Source organism: Pleurodeles waltl, chromosome 7 (assembly GCF_031143425.1).
Source record: "Pleurodeles waltl isolate 20211129_DDA chromosome 7, aPleWal1.hap1.20221129, whole genome shotgun sequence".
NCBI lineage: Eukaryota > Metazoa > Chordata > Amphibia > Caudata > Salamandridae > Pleurodeles > Pleurodeles waltl.
In genome coordinates this window covers 1,125,877,128-1,125,890,565 of record NC_090446.1, presented here as the reverse complement: position 1 = coordinate 1,125,890,565, position 13,438 = coordinate 1,125,877,128, and the positions used below count along the sequence as shown (strand labels likewise).

General features: G+C 47.3%; 1 protein-coding gene across 1 annotated transcript in view; it reads right to left on the bottom strand.

Annotated features, from left to right (window-relative positions):
• Positions 1 to 13,438, bottom strand: part of NUP85 (nucleoporin 85) — a 215,379-nt gene that overhangs the window by 76,288 nt on the left and 125,653 nt on the right. Inside the window, exons 9-11 of the mRNA XM_069200126.1 lie at positions 6,593 to 6,715; positions 6,296 to 6,427; positions 5,730 to 5,836 (exon numbers count right to left, since the gene is read on the bottom strand). Of these exons, the coding sequence (XP_069056227.1) occupies positions 5,730 to 5,836; positions 6,296 to 6,427; positions 6,593 to 6,715 (362 nt within the window). The remainder of the gene's footprint in view (positions 1 to 5,729; positions 5,837 to 6,295; positions 6,428 to 6,592; positions 6,716 to 13,438) is intronic.

Here is a 13,438-nt window from a genome sequence, read left to right as displayed (position 1 = left end):
ACCCTTGGACTCTGTGCATGCTATTCCTTACTTTGAAATAGCACATACAGAGCCAACTTCCTACAGGGTCCGAATTCAACCTCGGGCGAATAGGGCCCACCGAAGCGGATGGCGCGTCGGTCGACGCCGCTCCGACTCGTCGGGGATAAGAATTGGGTCGACATCGATAGTGGGCACCACCGACGTTGGGAGCGGTGACATACGACCCGGCACCGGGAAAGGTCTTGAAGGTGCGACCGGCGTCGGTACGGATCCGCGCATGGATCCGGAGGTGACCTCGGTGGCCGAAGGCGTGGGAACCCGAAGGACCCTCAGCCGAACCCTTTGGGCCCGAAGGCGCCGTATCGGGGTCGGCCCGCCCAAAGATGAGGCGCATTGCCTCGTAAAACTCTTTCAGTTGGGCGGGGGTCATTCCGGCTATGGGAAACTCGGGGAAGCGCGGAGTCGACCCAGACGCAGGCTCCGAGGACGGAGGCCTAGTGCGTGGACGCTCATTCCGCGACGCGTCGGCCGAGCGACAGGACTTCTTTGACTTCTTCTTCTTACCTTAACCCGAGGACTTCGAAGAAGTGGAGTGGTGATGACTCCGCGACCGATCTCGAGACCTTCCTCTCGAGCAAGACTGGGACCTACGCGGAGTCGAGTGCCGGGCCGCCATTAGCTTTAGGGACCGCTCCCTCAAAGCTTTCGGGTGCATGGCCCGACACTCGGAGCACAACTTCGGGTTGTGGTAACGCTCGTGGCACCACAGACAAATGCGATGAGGATCCGTCACAGACATCGTCCGATGGCAGTCCTCACAGGGCTTGAACCCGGTCTTTGGGTACATCTCGACACACCAAAGTCGTACACAAAAAAACTTCGACAAAAGGGTCGAATTCGGCCCAAAAATAGCCAGGGTAGCTCTCTCTGGATCAGCGCGCGGCGCGGAAAGAAAAGAACTGACGTCACTGCGCAAGGGCGGCATCTATGTACTACTCCCGACGTCATCACTGTGACCACGACGCCTACGCAGTTGACAGACGCCACCTACCGACGCGCAAGGGTATTGCTCAAAGAAAAATCTCCGGATCCAGTCTGACGCCTGGGGGAAATTCTAAGGTAAGGAATCTGCAACTTGAAGTCTGGATCAGATACCATCTTTAAAGGGACTCCCACCTCACTCCTGAAGCGTGAGTCCCCAATACTCTGCATCAGACGCCCCCGGCCCGTGTCCAGAAAAACCAACACTGCAGCGAGGACCCCCAGCCGACTACCACGTCGTGCCAACCATGAGACCACCTCCCTGCACCCCCATGGCGACGCCTGCAGACAGAATCCAGAGGATCCGCCTGACCGCAACTGCCCGGTAATAAAGAACCCGATGCCTGGAAGAAGCACTGCACCCGCAGCCCCCAGGCCCAAGAGGAACCAACTACTAGTGCAGGAGTGAGCAGCAGGCAACCCTCCTTCTTGCCCAGTCGGTGGCTGGCCCGAGAAGCCCCCCTGTGCCCTGCCTGCATCGCCAGAGTGACCCCACCGGGTCCCTCCATTAATTTCAACACAAAACCTGACGCCTAGTTTGCACACTGCACCCGCCGCCCTGTGCCGCTGAGGGTGTATTTTGTGTGCCTTTTTGGGACCACCCCAGTGCTCTCTAAAACCCCCCTGGTCTGCTCCCTGAGGATGCAGGTACTTACCTGCTAGCAGACTGGAACCGGAGCACCCCTAGTCTCCATAGGTGCCTATGTTATTTGGGCCCCTCTTTGGCCTCTCCACCTGACCGGCCCTGTGCTGCTGGTGCTGGCTGTTTGGGGTTGACTTGAACTCCCCCAACGGTGGGCTGCCTATGCCCCGGAGACTGAACTTGTAAGTGCTTTAATTACCTGACAAACTAACCATTACTTACCTCCCCCAGGAACTGTTGAATTTTGCACTGTGTCCACTTTTATAATAGCTTATTGCCATTTTATGCCAAACTGTGTACATTACTGTTTTCATTCAAAGTTCTATATTTATCTATGCCAAGTACCTTACAATTTATCTACTTACATGAATTCTGAATCTTGTGGTTCTAAAATAAATTAAGAAAATAATATTTTTCTATATAAAAAACCTATTGGCCTGGAGTTAAGTCTCCGAGTGTGTGTTCTCATTTATTGCCTGGGTGTGTACAACAAATGCTTAACAATACCCTCTGATAAGTCTAACTGCTCGTCCACACTACCACAAATAGAGCATTAGTATTATCTACCATTGCCACTATCAACCTCTAAGGGGAACCCCTGGACTCTGTGCACACTATCTCTCACTTTGAGATTGTATATACAGAGACAGCTTCCTACAGGACCCCACTACAAAGGGCAGGTACCTCACTGTGTGACTCAAGCATCAATATGTGAAAATATGTATCCTGTAAGTCTAGGAAAACCATCTAGTTTTGCAGCTTCGGAACTAACAGAATGTTCAGCACACACCATTTGCACTTTTCACTGCACAGGAATGCATTCATTATGCAAAGTTCAAGAATGGGAAGCAGACCCGGTCTTGTTCATTGTAAACAACTCCACAGTGCCTTTTCTAAGAGAAGCCAGATCCCACTTCTGCAAATGCAATCAAGGTCTTCCAAGGGGACTGCAGGCAAAAGGAGGAAGCGAGTCCTGAAAAGGAAGGGCATAGTCCTGCTCTACAATCAGCAGCACCCATTGGTTCTTTGTGATGGACTGCACGTTTGCCAAGTGGTGGTCCACACTCTTTTCCAGAGACCTCACATGTGCCTCAAAAGATAGGTTAATAAAGTTCTGTGGGGAGGCCTTGGAGGAAGAGGACTGTTGCTGCTGTCCACAATGGTACCTGGCACCACAACATCCCCAGTTTTGCCACACAGCCTGCTAGGGGCTGATGCCTCCAAAAGGGTAGACCACAGAATAACTCCTAGTGAAGTGATGTGCATTAAACACTAGACCCAAGGAGATGGCTGTAGCCAGGCTCTGCTTGAAACGTTCCAGAGCTGAGTCAGACTTGTCGCTTTGAAGGCAAGCATCCGTGAAACCCATAACATTTCCTTGGAAACCACTCGAGATTCAGATGGAGCACATAAAAGCATAATGGTATATGGCAATGGATGAGCCCATGTGCCGTTCCACTGAGTCAAATGTATCCAATACAGTCAGCAAGATTTGTTTCTCTGCACCCTTTTCACATAACAGAACCTCCACAAAATGGTTACACAGATGTCTGTTCAAGCAGGTTTGGTATGACCACCAGTGCCATTTTCCATGTGGATAATAGGCAAGGAGTCAAATGCATTTGTGCAGTGAAGAGCAAGGCTCCATAAAGTAAAGATCTTCTTTCTCATTGCTTTAATATTTTTCAAATCCTTTTTGGAAAGGGGAGGGGGGAAGAAGTCTGAGTTTTGATTAGAAGACTACAAAGCTCTCAAGATAATAGTAAGGTGTCAAAAACTTTGCGTTACCAGGTGCTGGATGATGCCAAATTGTATCCTGCCAGTTCACCACCGGAGCAGACACTGGCCTTTATCACAAAGATGAGGTCTATCAATGCCTTCCTGAAACAGAATAACGGTTTAATTGTGAACGAGGCAGGCTGTAAAATGTCAGTGATCAAGATAGCCTTGCTCTCCTCTACAAGCAATGTTAGCTCAACTACCTCTGCGGCCTTGTGCAGGACTGTGGTGAATGAAGCAACCAGCAGAGTGGGGGTCAGAAGACAACTGCAGATCCACTAGAGGAGCAGTGTCCTAGCCAATAGCATCCTGTAAAGCAAAATAATCGCCAGAATCTGTGCCAGTTGTTTGAAAGTCAGTGGGGCTTAGACCACTTCACTGCTGTCATCTTTGTCATGATAGTATTTGACATCTGAGAAGGTTTGAGTCTGCACCAAAGAACTCAACAAGCCTGCTAAATATTGCCGGAAGGAAAAGGTCTGTAAACATTCTCCAACAACTGTTGTTTTCTGATTGTGGATCAGATTAGGATGGCCTTAGTCTTTGGAAAATTAGAGTGTGCGCAATGGATCCAAAAGAGGCACTGGTACAAATGGTGACTAGCAAAGCCTTTGGCAGAGTGACAGGTTCGGTCAGCATTAGGACGGCATCAAGGGGAGTCCCAAAGGGGACAACCATCCTTGGGGTTGAAGCTGCTGGACAGGCACCCAGTTTCGGGCCCTAAAGGCAACTTAGGGCCCAGAAGTACACCTGAGGGAGGTGGCGTGGAATTTCTCTGAAAGAAGACCTGAATCACCTCGTAAAGGGCATAATCTGCCCAAGGTCAGTGCCAAGGGCTGGAAAGGCTGGGTGCTCATTAGAAACCTCCATATTCAGAGTAGGGGTCAGACATCCACTAAATCTATCTTCAAAGTCGATGCTGAGGCCAGAGTCTGAAAATGTAGCCACTAACTATACGATCTAACCCTGGAATGGAACATCTTCAAGAGGCCCCAAAAGGTCCCTTGTTCCCCCTCTTAGAGGGCCTCATGCCTCAAGGATTTTCCCATTAAAGGCAAGATGGTGTGGGACTTGGTGCTGGACCAGGGTTGTCCAGATTATCTAAATGATCATCTTGGACTTGTACCGTGAAAGGTTTTCCTCACGTTCTTTGATAACCTTGGTGTGAATGTGGCTGCATTTATTGCATGGCTTGGAGTCATGCTTGGGGCCCAGGCACCACAAAAACATGTGCGAGTCTGAGTGTGACATCTGCTTGCCACAAGAGTGGCACCACTGAAATTCTCACAACTTTTCCCTATTTCACACTGTAGATCAACATTTTTTGGAAACTGTTCCTAGGAAAAGGAACTCACGTGGTGGGTCAAGGTAGTACATTAGGAAACTGTTAAATGTCTGGGGAGATTTCTGGAGCAGAAATGGAATTGTGATGAAATAAGCACAAAAGTTCAAGGAGTGAGGAATCTGCAATTGAATTTTCCATCAGAAACTATTGCCTACTAATGCTCCTACAACTTCTACCCTTCCATATCTGGTTGATCAAAGTGAGGTAAACTGGGGCCCAAGAGAGAAGGTGCAAGTGGTGAGGGAAAGATTAGTATCAGAGCAGGAGTTGTAGGACTGGCAGCAGGGGTTGGAGAGGAGACAATCACCCATCTAGTTTTCTTCACGTCAATCAGTGCCAAAGAGGAAAATGATCCAGGACCGGGAGCTGTCAGAGACATCTGTTCCTTTCTGCTGAGGTGGGCGAAAAACTGAGGCGAATACATGCTTTAGCTCTGAATTGGTATGAAGAGGGAGGACACATGCTAATGTTTAAAATCATGAAGATCTCCTTATCATACGTTTAAATTTTGAAATGCTTCGCTGGCATTTGTGGCTTCCTACTTTTGCTCACTTATGTTAGATGCCAGGCACTTGAGGAATTCCAACTGAACGGCCACACGTGACCTATCCTCTCATTTCAGGTGGGCAGTGGGCTTGAAACAGTGAGCACTAGCCACATGTCTGTGCACATCCCATCATACATGCACACTTTGAAGAAGGAGGTATTCGTTCTTAACTGTACAAGATCAGGTCCTTCAGCTAAAGAGGCCAATCTCCTAGACATCTGTAATATGGTTTAATGCATTATACCTGTAGTCCTTTACATTTTCTTGCAGATGCATCTCAGGTATTTACCTCTAACTGCATTCAAACTGCTGTGGTAAGAGGCACAATGTTTCCCATTATTACATCATCTCAATGGTATCCCATCAATCCCAGCTGCAAATTAGAACTCTACCTGAACTCTTTGATGATTTGGTGGATGTCAAACTCAAAAGCGGCCAAAAGGATGCTGTCGAGAGGCTCAGGCACACTGTCAGTCCCCAGAAACAGATCCAGACTGGACTGTGGAAGATAAAGATGAATGGGAAGATAAAACGAACAATGCATATATTAATTTAATTCTGGCACTTTCAAATAAAACATTTTCCCTGTTTCAGAGAGTATTGGAATAATGCACTTTTTGCAGAAGATAATAATGAGTATGAAAGTAAAAAATAGGGGAAGAATAAAGGTAGTACAAAAAAGGAAATATTGTTGTTGGTCACAAGGTGATGAACACTTTAGCTTTAGTAGTAAGAAGCTGCAGCAACAGCACACAAAGCATGTGATCAGGAGCCAGAATAGTCTGTAAATAACTGGACACGAACCTACACCAGAAAACAGTAAGTTGAGAATGTGAGTCAAATTGCTCAAAGTGAAAGGAACGCTGCAGCATCGGAGCCACTGTTCTACACAGGTTTGACCTTACATACGAGTTGAAACAGGAGTTCTCCAAATAGGATCTTAAACGTCTGGGCATACCTGTGCATAGAAGTGTAGGTCGCTGGGCTTCACTGTAGGATGTGCATACAACAGCCGTGACACCAATAAATGGTACCATGTGCTTAACAGCTCCTTCTTTTCCAGTATAGTTGTCTCATTCCCCAAGAGGATCTACAAAAAGAACTACAAAATGTAACAAACTAAAATAAAACAAAGGAAAATACAGACATCTCCACAAGTCACAAGACATGTGCTTACCCCTCATGTGCACAAGACAAGAACATATGCCACTGGTACCGTGCTTGCACTCACTGAGCTGGGGCAAAAGACACTCACCTTGCAGATGGACTCCAGGTTACTGTTTGAGGCAAATGTGCCATCCTGCAGATACCGTTCACACTCCTCATGCCAGTGTTGCCACTTCAACTCAAATTCGGTTATGGTTTGGGTGCCACCAGGCTAAAAAGGGAGAGATTTCAGATTGGGTTAGACACATCAGAGCCAATATGGTGGCTGTCTAAACATATACACAATTATCCATATAAGTTCATTAAAGTACTGTAAACATAACTAACCATCATCAAGCAAGGATGAAATCTTTCCTTTTTACAGTATTTGTAACAAAGACATAAATGTGACCAGGGGTCAATCCTCTGCCCTTTCAGTGTGCAACAGTTGAGGGACTCCTACACTGAACACAAACAGGAAGGCAAAGCGTAGGAAATTGGAAGGAAACGTGAGTGGCCTGGAATCCCGCCAAAGAGTCGGGCTGCTGGAGAGTCTGGCGCCAGCTTAATTCAGCGAGGCAGCAGCATAAATCCTGAGACTGGAGGCCACAGAGTATGACCTACTGCGTACTAAACACAGCTATTACACAAGGAGCGACAAAGCAGGTAAACTGCTAGCTTGCAAAGGCAGGGAAAAACAACAGAGGCAACATGATCCATATCACCACCCACACTGGGACACAGTTCATATCTCTAAGGAGATAGCTTAGGCCTTCCAGGTATATTATTCCACTCTCTACACCACAGAACCTTCCTCCACTGGGAGTATACGGACTTACTTGGATGAGGCACCGATGTAGATACTCATACCCCCACCAATTTGCAACACTGGTGAGAGACATCATGGTAGGGAAAGTCATAACTAGAATTTCCAAACTCCATATTGGGAAGGTCTCAGACCCCCAATGGGTTTACAGTGGTCTTTTACAAGATGTCCTGTCCCCTATTAGCTCCCATGCTGGCTAAGTTTGCAACTCCTTTGCAGACACTCGATCACCAACCCCCTCAGTGCACATAGCTGTAATCACACCAATACCCAAAACCAGTCAAGGACCCTTCAGCCTGCCCACACAATTTCACTCCTCACTGTCGACACAAAGTTATTCATGAGCATCCTGGCCCAACGACTAGCCCCCTAAATGCAAGACCTCGTGTGACCTGGCCAGACAAGGTAAACTCCTGAAAGAAGTTGCCCCTGACAACACAACACATACTACAAATTATGACCAAAATGACCCTAGCTCAAATACCAGCCTTTCTCTTACCCTTGAATTCAGAGAAGGCATTCAGTAGGTGTAGGAAGTTGGCTCTGTATGCACTATTTCAAAGTAAGGAATAGTATGCACAGAGTCCAAGGGTTCCCCTTAAAGGTAAGATAGTGGCAAAAAGAGATAATACTAATGCTCTATTTTGTGGTAGTGTGGTCGAACAGTAGGCTTATCAAAGGAGTAGTGTTAAGCATTTATTGTGCAGACACAAGCAATAAATGAGGAACACACACTCTAAGACAATTCCAGGCCAATAGGTTTTTGTATAGAAAAATATATTTTCTTAGTTTATTTTAAAAACCACAGGTTCAAGATTTACATGTAATACTTCAAATGAAAGGTATTGCAGGAACTTTGAATTAGCAAAATAGCATATACAGTTTTCACATAAATGACATATAGCTATTTTAAAACTAGACAGTGCAATTTTCAACAGTTCCTGGGGGGAGTAAGAGTTTGTTAGTTTTTGTAGGTAAGTAAACCACCTACGGGGTTCAAGTTTGGGTCCAAGGTAGCCCACCGTTGGGGGTTCAGAGCAACCCGAAAGTTACCACACCAGCAGCTCAGGGCCGGTCAGGTGCAGAGGTCAAAGTGGTGCCCAAAACGCATAGGCGTCAATGGAGAAGGGGGTGCCCCGGTTCCAGTCTGCCAGCAGGCAAGTACCCGCGTCTTCAGAGGGCAGACCAGGGGGGTTTTGTAGGGCACTGGGGGGGGGACACAAGTCCACACAGAAAGTACACCCTCAGCAGCACGGGGGCGGCCGGGTGCAGCGTGCAAACATGCGTCGGGTTTTCAATAGGAATCAATGGGAGACCAAGGGGTCTCTTCAGCGATGCAGGCAGGCAAGGGGGGGGGGGGGGGGGGGGGCTCCTCGGGGTAGCCACTACCTGGGCAAGGGAGAGGGCCTCCTGGGGGTCACTCCTGCACTGGAGTTCGGATCCTTCAGGTCCTGGGGGCTGCGGGTGCAGAGTCTTTACCAGGCATCGGGATCTGAGGAACAAGCAGTCGCGGTCAGGGGGAGCCTCGGGATTCCCTCTGCAGGCGTCGCTGTGGGGGCTCAGGGGGGGCAACTCTGGCTACTCACGGTCTCGCAGTCGCCGGGGAGTCCTCCCTGAAGTGATTGTTCTCCACAAGTCGAGCCGGGGGCGTCGGGTGCAGAGTAGCAAGTCTCACGCTTCTGGTGGGAAACGCAAGTTGTTTTAAAGTTGCTCCTTTGTAACAAAGTTGCAGTCTTGGGTGAACAGAGCCGCTGTCCTTGGGAGTTCTTGGTCCTTCTAGAGCAGGGCAGTCCTCTGAGGATTCAGAGGTCGCTGGTCCCTGGGGAAAGCGTCGCTGGAGTAGTGTCTTCATGGGGGGGGGGGGGGGGGGGGGGGGGGGCGGTGGGGAGTTTGACAGGCCGGTAGAGCTGGGGCCCAAGGAGTTGGTGTCTCCGTCTTCTCTGCAGGGTTTTTCAGCTCAGCAGTCCTCTTCTTCTTAGGTTGCAGGAATCTGAGTTCCTAGGTTCTGGGGAGCCCTTAAATACTAAATTTAAGGGCGTGTTTAGGTCTGGGGGGTTAGTAGCCAATGGCTACTAGCCCTGAGGGTGGGTACACCCTCTTTGTGCCTCCTCCCAAGGGGAGGGGGGCACATTCCTATCCCTATTGGGGGAATCCTCCATCTGAAAGATGGAGGATTTCTAAAAGTCAAAGTCAGCTCAGGACACCTTAGGGGCTGTCCTGACTGGCCAGTGACCCCTCCTTGTTTTTCTCATTATCTCCTCCGGCCTTGCCACCAAAAGTGGGGCCGTGGCCGGAGGAGGCAGGCAACTCCACTAGCTGGAGTGCCCTGGGGTGCTGTAACAAAGGGGGTGAGCCTTTGAGGCTCACCGCCAGGTGTTACAGTTCCTGCAGGGGGAGGTGTGAAGCACCTCCACCCAGTACAGGCTTTGTTACTAGCCACAGAGTGACAAAGGCACTCTCCCCATGTGGCCAGCAACATGTCTCTAGTGTGGCAGGCTGCTAAAACCAGTCAGCCTACACGGATAGTCGGTTAAGGTTTCAGGGGGCACCTCTAAGGTGCCCTCTGGGGTGTATGTTACAATAAAATGTACACTGGCATCAGTGTGCATTTATTGTGCTGAGAAGTTTGATACCAAACTTCACAGTTTTCAGTGTAGCCATTATGGTGCTGTGGAGTTCGTGCAAGACAGACTCCCAGACCATATACTCTTATGGCTACCCTGCACTTACAATGTCTAAGGTTTTGCTTAGACACTGTAGGGGCACAGTGCTCATGCACTTGTGCCCTCACCTATGGTATAGTGCACCTTGCCTTAGGGCTGTAAGGCTTGCTAGAGGGGTGACTTATCTATACTGCATAGGCAGTGTGAGGTTGGCATGGCACCCTGAGGGGAGTGCCATGTCAACTTACTCGTTTTGTCCTCACCAGCACACACAAGCTGGCAGGCAGTGTGTCTTTGCTGAGTGAGGGGTCCCCAGGGTGGAATAAGACATGCTGCAGCCCTTAGAGACCTTCCCTGGCATCAGGGCCCTTGGTACCAGGGGTACCAGTTACAAGGGACTTACCTGGATGCCAGGGTGTGCCAATTGTGAAAACAAAAGTACAGGTTAGGGAAAGAACACTGGTGCTGGGGCCTGGTTAGCAGGCCTCAGCACACTTTCAAATCAAAACTTCACATCAGCAAAGGCAAAAAGTCAGGGGGTAACCATGCCAAGGAGGCATTTTCTTACAGTAGGGTACAATGGCTTTCACCGGTAGTCCTCAGGAGGAGTGGAATAGGACACACATTTCAGAAATGGGTATTTAGCGGCTAAGATCAGTCAAGTGACCGAGTCAGAGCCAATAGAACAACCTCTGGTCCCATTGAGATACAGATGGGAGCACAACAGTGCAGCTGTCTGTTCCAGCTTCTGTTTACCTTATATATGGAACCCCTAACTGAAACAATAGGCAAAAAAGCCCAATTCACAGGAATAACTTTTGGGAAAATGGAGCATAAGATGGCACCTTATGATGAGGACGTCCTTTTGGTGGTGACTAACTCACTGACCCTGTTCCCAGTCATACTTCACAAATTGGACATATTTTGTTAAATATCGGGATTGAGGGTGAATAAGCAGAAATCGCAGGTTCTGGGACAATGTTCCCGAAAGTACCAAGCGGCCCTTCATGAATCATGGCCTTCACATTGTTGTGGATTCTCCTTAGTGCCTGGGTTAGACACCCTTATTTTAGCATTAGACCGTAGCCTGTCACTTTTACAAATAGACCCATTTTTATTTATTTTATATTTTTAGCACAGCCAGCTTGTAGTTTGTTTTTATATTTTAATCAGCTGCTTCATTCTGAAAAGACAGTTGGTTGCGCTGCATATTTCTATCAGCCCCTTGTACACATTTCACTTTGTGCCTTGCACAAGGCTGTCATTGTTGATTGCCGCGCCATGAGGCCGGGAGTCCGGCCCAAATTCCTAAACATATTATCATATCAGGCATGTTCTTAGAACAGTGAAGGTTTTATTATATAACCACCACATAGGCCTAAAGGGGGCAGAGGGCATTCCAATCATGACCATCCTGCAACGCACATCATTTCATTGACCGCTTTGCTGTTCCTGTCGTTGATTTTCAGCCACCTGAGAGGATTGCCACTCAGACAACAGGCAGACCCTTGGCAGCCACTTCAGGTATGGGGTTGGGTGTCCTTCTCTTAGAATGGGATAGGCATAAGGTTAACTACCACTATGCTCTCAGATTTTAGACATAGGGTGTACGTAAGAACCATTAGGCTTTTAGGATCATCCAAAGGTGGTGGGGTTGTTTATTATCTTCACACTAATCATAATGATGATCACTGTATTATAGTTCATCTGCCTAATTATTGCAGCTCATGCTTTTTATAATCAGATGCAACTATTTCAATAAATGCACAAAATCTATGTCACATCTTTTATTCTGCCACAGCATGTGCGAGTCTGAGTCACTGAGTTAAAGGGGTATGATCTGTGCACCATGACTTGCCTGAGAAGTCAGTGTCATGTTTAGGTTGCCACTAATCACCTTTCCTTTCTAGGGTTGGGAGAGGCATTGCAGGCTAGCAGGAAATAGGCAGATAGCTTCCAGACGGTGTGGGACCGACTCAGTCACCTACACTTGGTGGTGGTGCCACCCTAAAACACGCAGTCTTATTACCAAAATATGAACCGCACGCCATGGTGCTACCAATGTTGGTCAGGCACACATTTTAACAGATTGCCAGAGTACCTCACTCTTGCATGCTAGAGGTGCCCTAACTACCTTATCCAGAGACATCCGTGGTGCTAGGGAAAAATCCTCCTCAGCTAAATAGGTAGTACCTATCTTAGTCCATAGTTTGTTCAAGCTTGAACGTTAAAAAGATAACCATCTTAGAAATCGTGACAATTTAAAACCTCCTGACATATCAGTACACTGATACACTCCCTTCTCGTACCTTTTAGGACTCATCCAACAAATGGAGCAAGAGAGGTGAGCGATCAGAGAACCGAAACTAGTATGTAAAACTGAAAAAGGACTTGCATTGCTCTTCGGACGTCACAATAAAAATAGGAAGAAAAACTTTCTCAACAAAAATCTCTATTTAAAAAGGAGACTGCAGCTCTTTTGCCCACATATATTGAGTACACTACCGAAGAACAGGACGTGGACAGTGACTCTGCTAGACAGTGCACCAGAGGTCACGACAATTCCCCAGAATCTTTAGGAGCTTCTGGAGGTGACAGCAACTAAAAACTATCTTGAAGTTGGAACACCAGACCGGTGAGTCACCCTACCCAACAGGGTGTTCAAATGAAATATCCAAATTAAGGGTGACGTGAAGTGCACAATCAAAGTAATTTTCTGGGAAAGATTAACACTAAGTTATGATATTTTACTGCCAGAAGAAATTGCCCACCAGAGTTTGTCCGTAAGCTCCCATCAGGGGAAGATGCCATTTTGCTTTCTTTCTCAGTTCTTGTTCCTGATCCAGTAAAAGAAGCCTATGCCGCAGATTGGACTTTTATATTGGCGAGATTGTGTTCTTAAATTGGAGTCAGCTTGGCAAAAAAAATCACTCAATTTGCACTACAAAATACCTTAAAAGACATAGAGGTATTTGCCAGTTGCTTGTGCATGAACCTCCAATCATCGCAACAGAGTGGATTACAATCGGAATTTTGAAATTGTGACCACCATTTTGTTACAAAGAAAGGTTATTGGGCATAACCCTCTATTGACGATATGGTCAGCTACAAGACTTTGAGAAGCTAGATGTTGACCATAGTTGAATTAAGATGAAAATGTGAATTCAATTCCATGTGTTGGATTTTGTGTGTGTAATGTTTTATAAAAAAAAATTTGTATTCTGTTGATATTCACCAATAAGTTATTGTCTGTCTTGCATATAATTAGTTACAATAAATTTTGGATAATAATTGATCCATAAAGACAATTATTGAGCACTGTGATTTAAAAATATTGATGCAATTGATCCCTACCTTCTGACCACTTTTTTGTTGACATTTGCTATATAACCCAGGTCAGGTAGGGTAATTGGGTTTCCTCTTTTCAGTATTATGCAGATTGGACTCTTGGGCAGGCTCCAGCGCT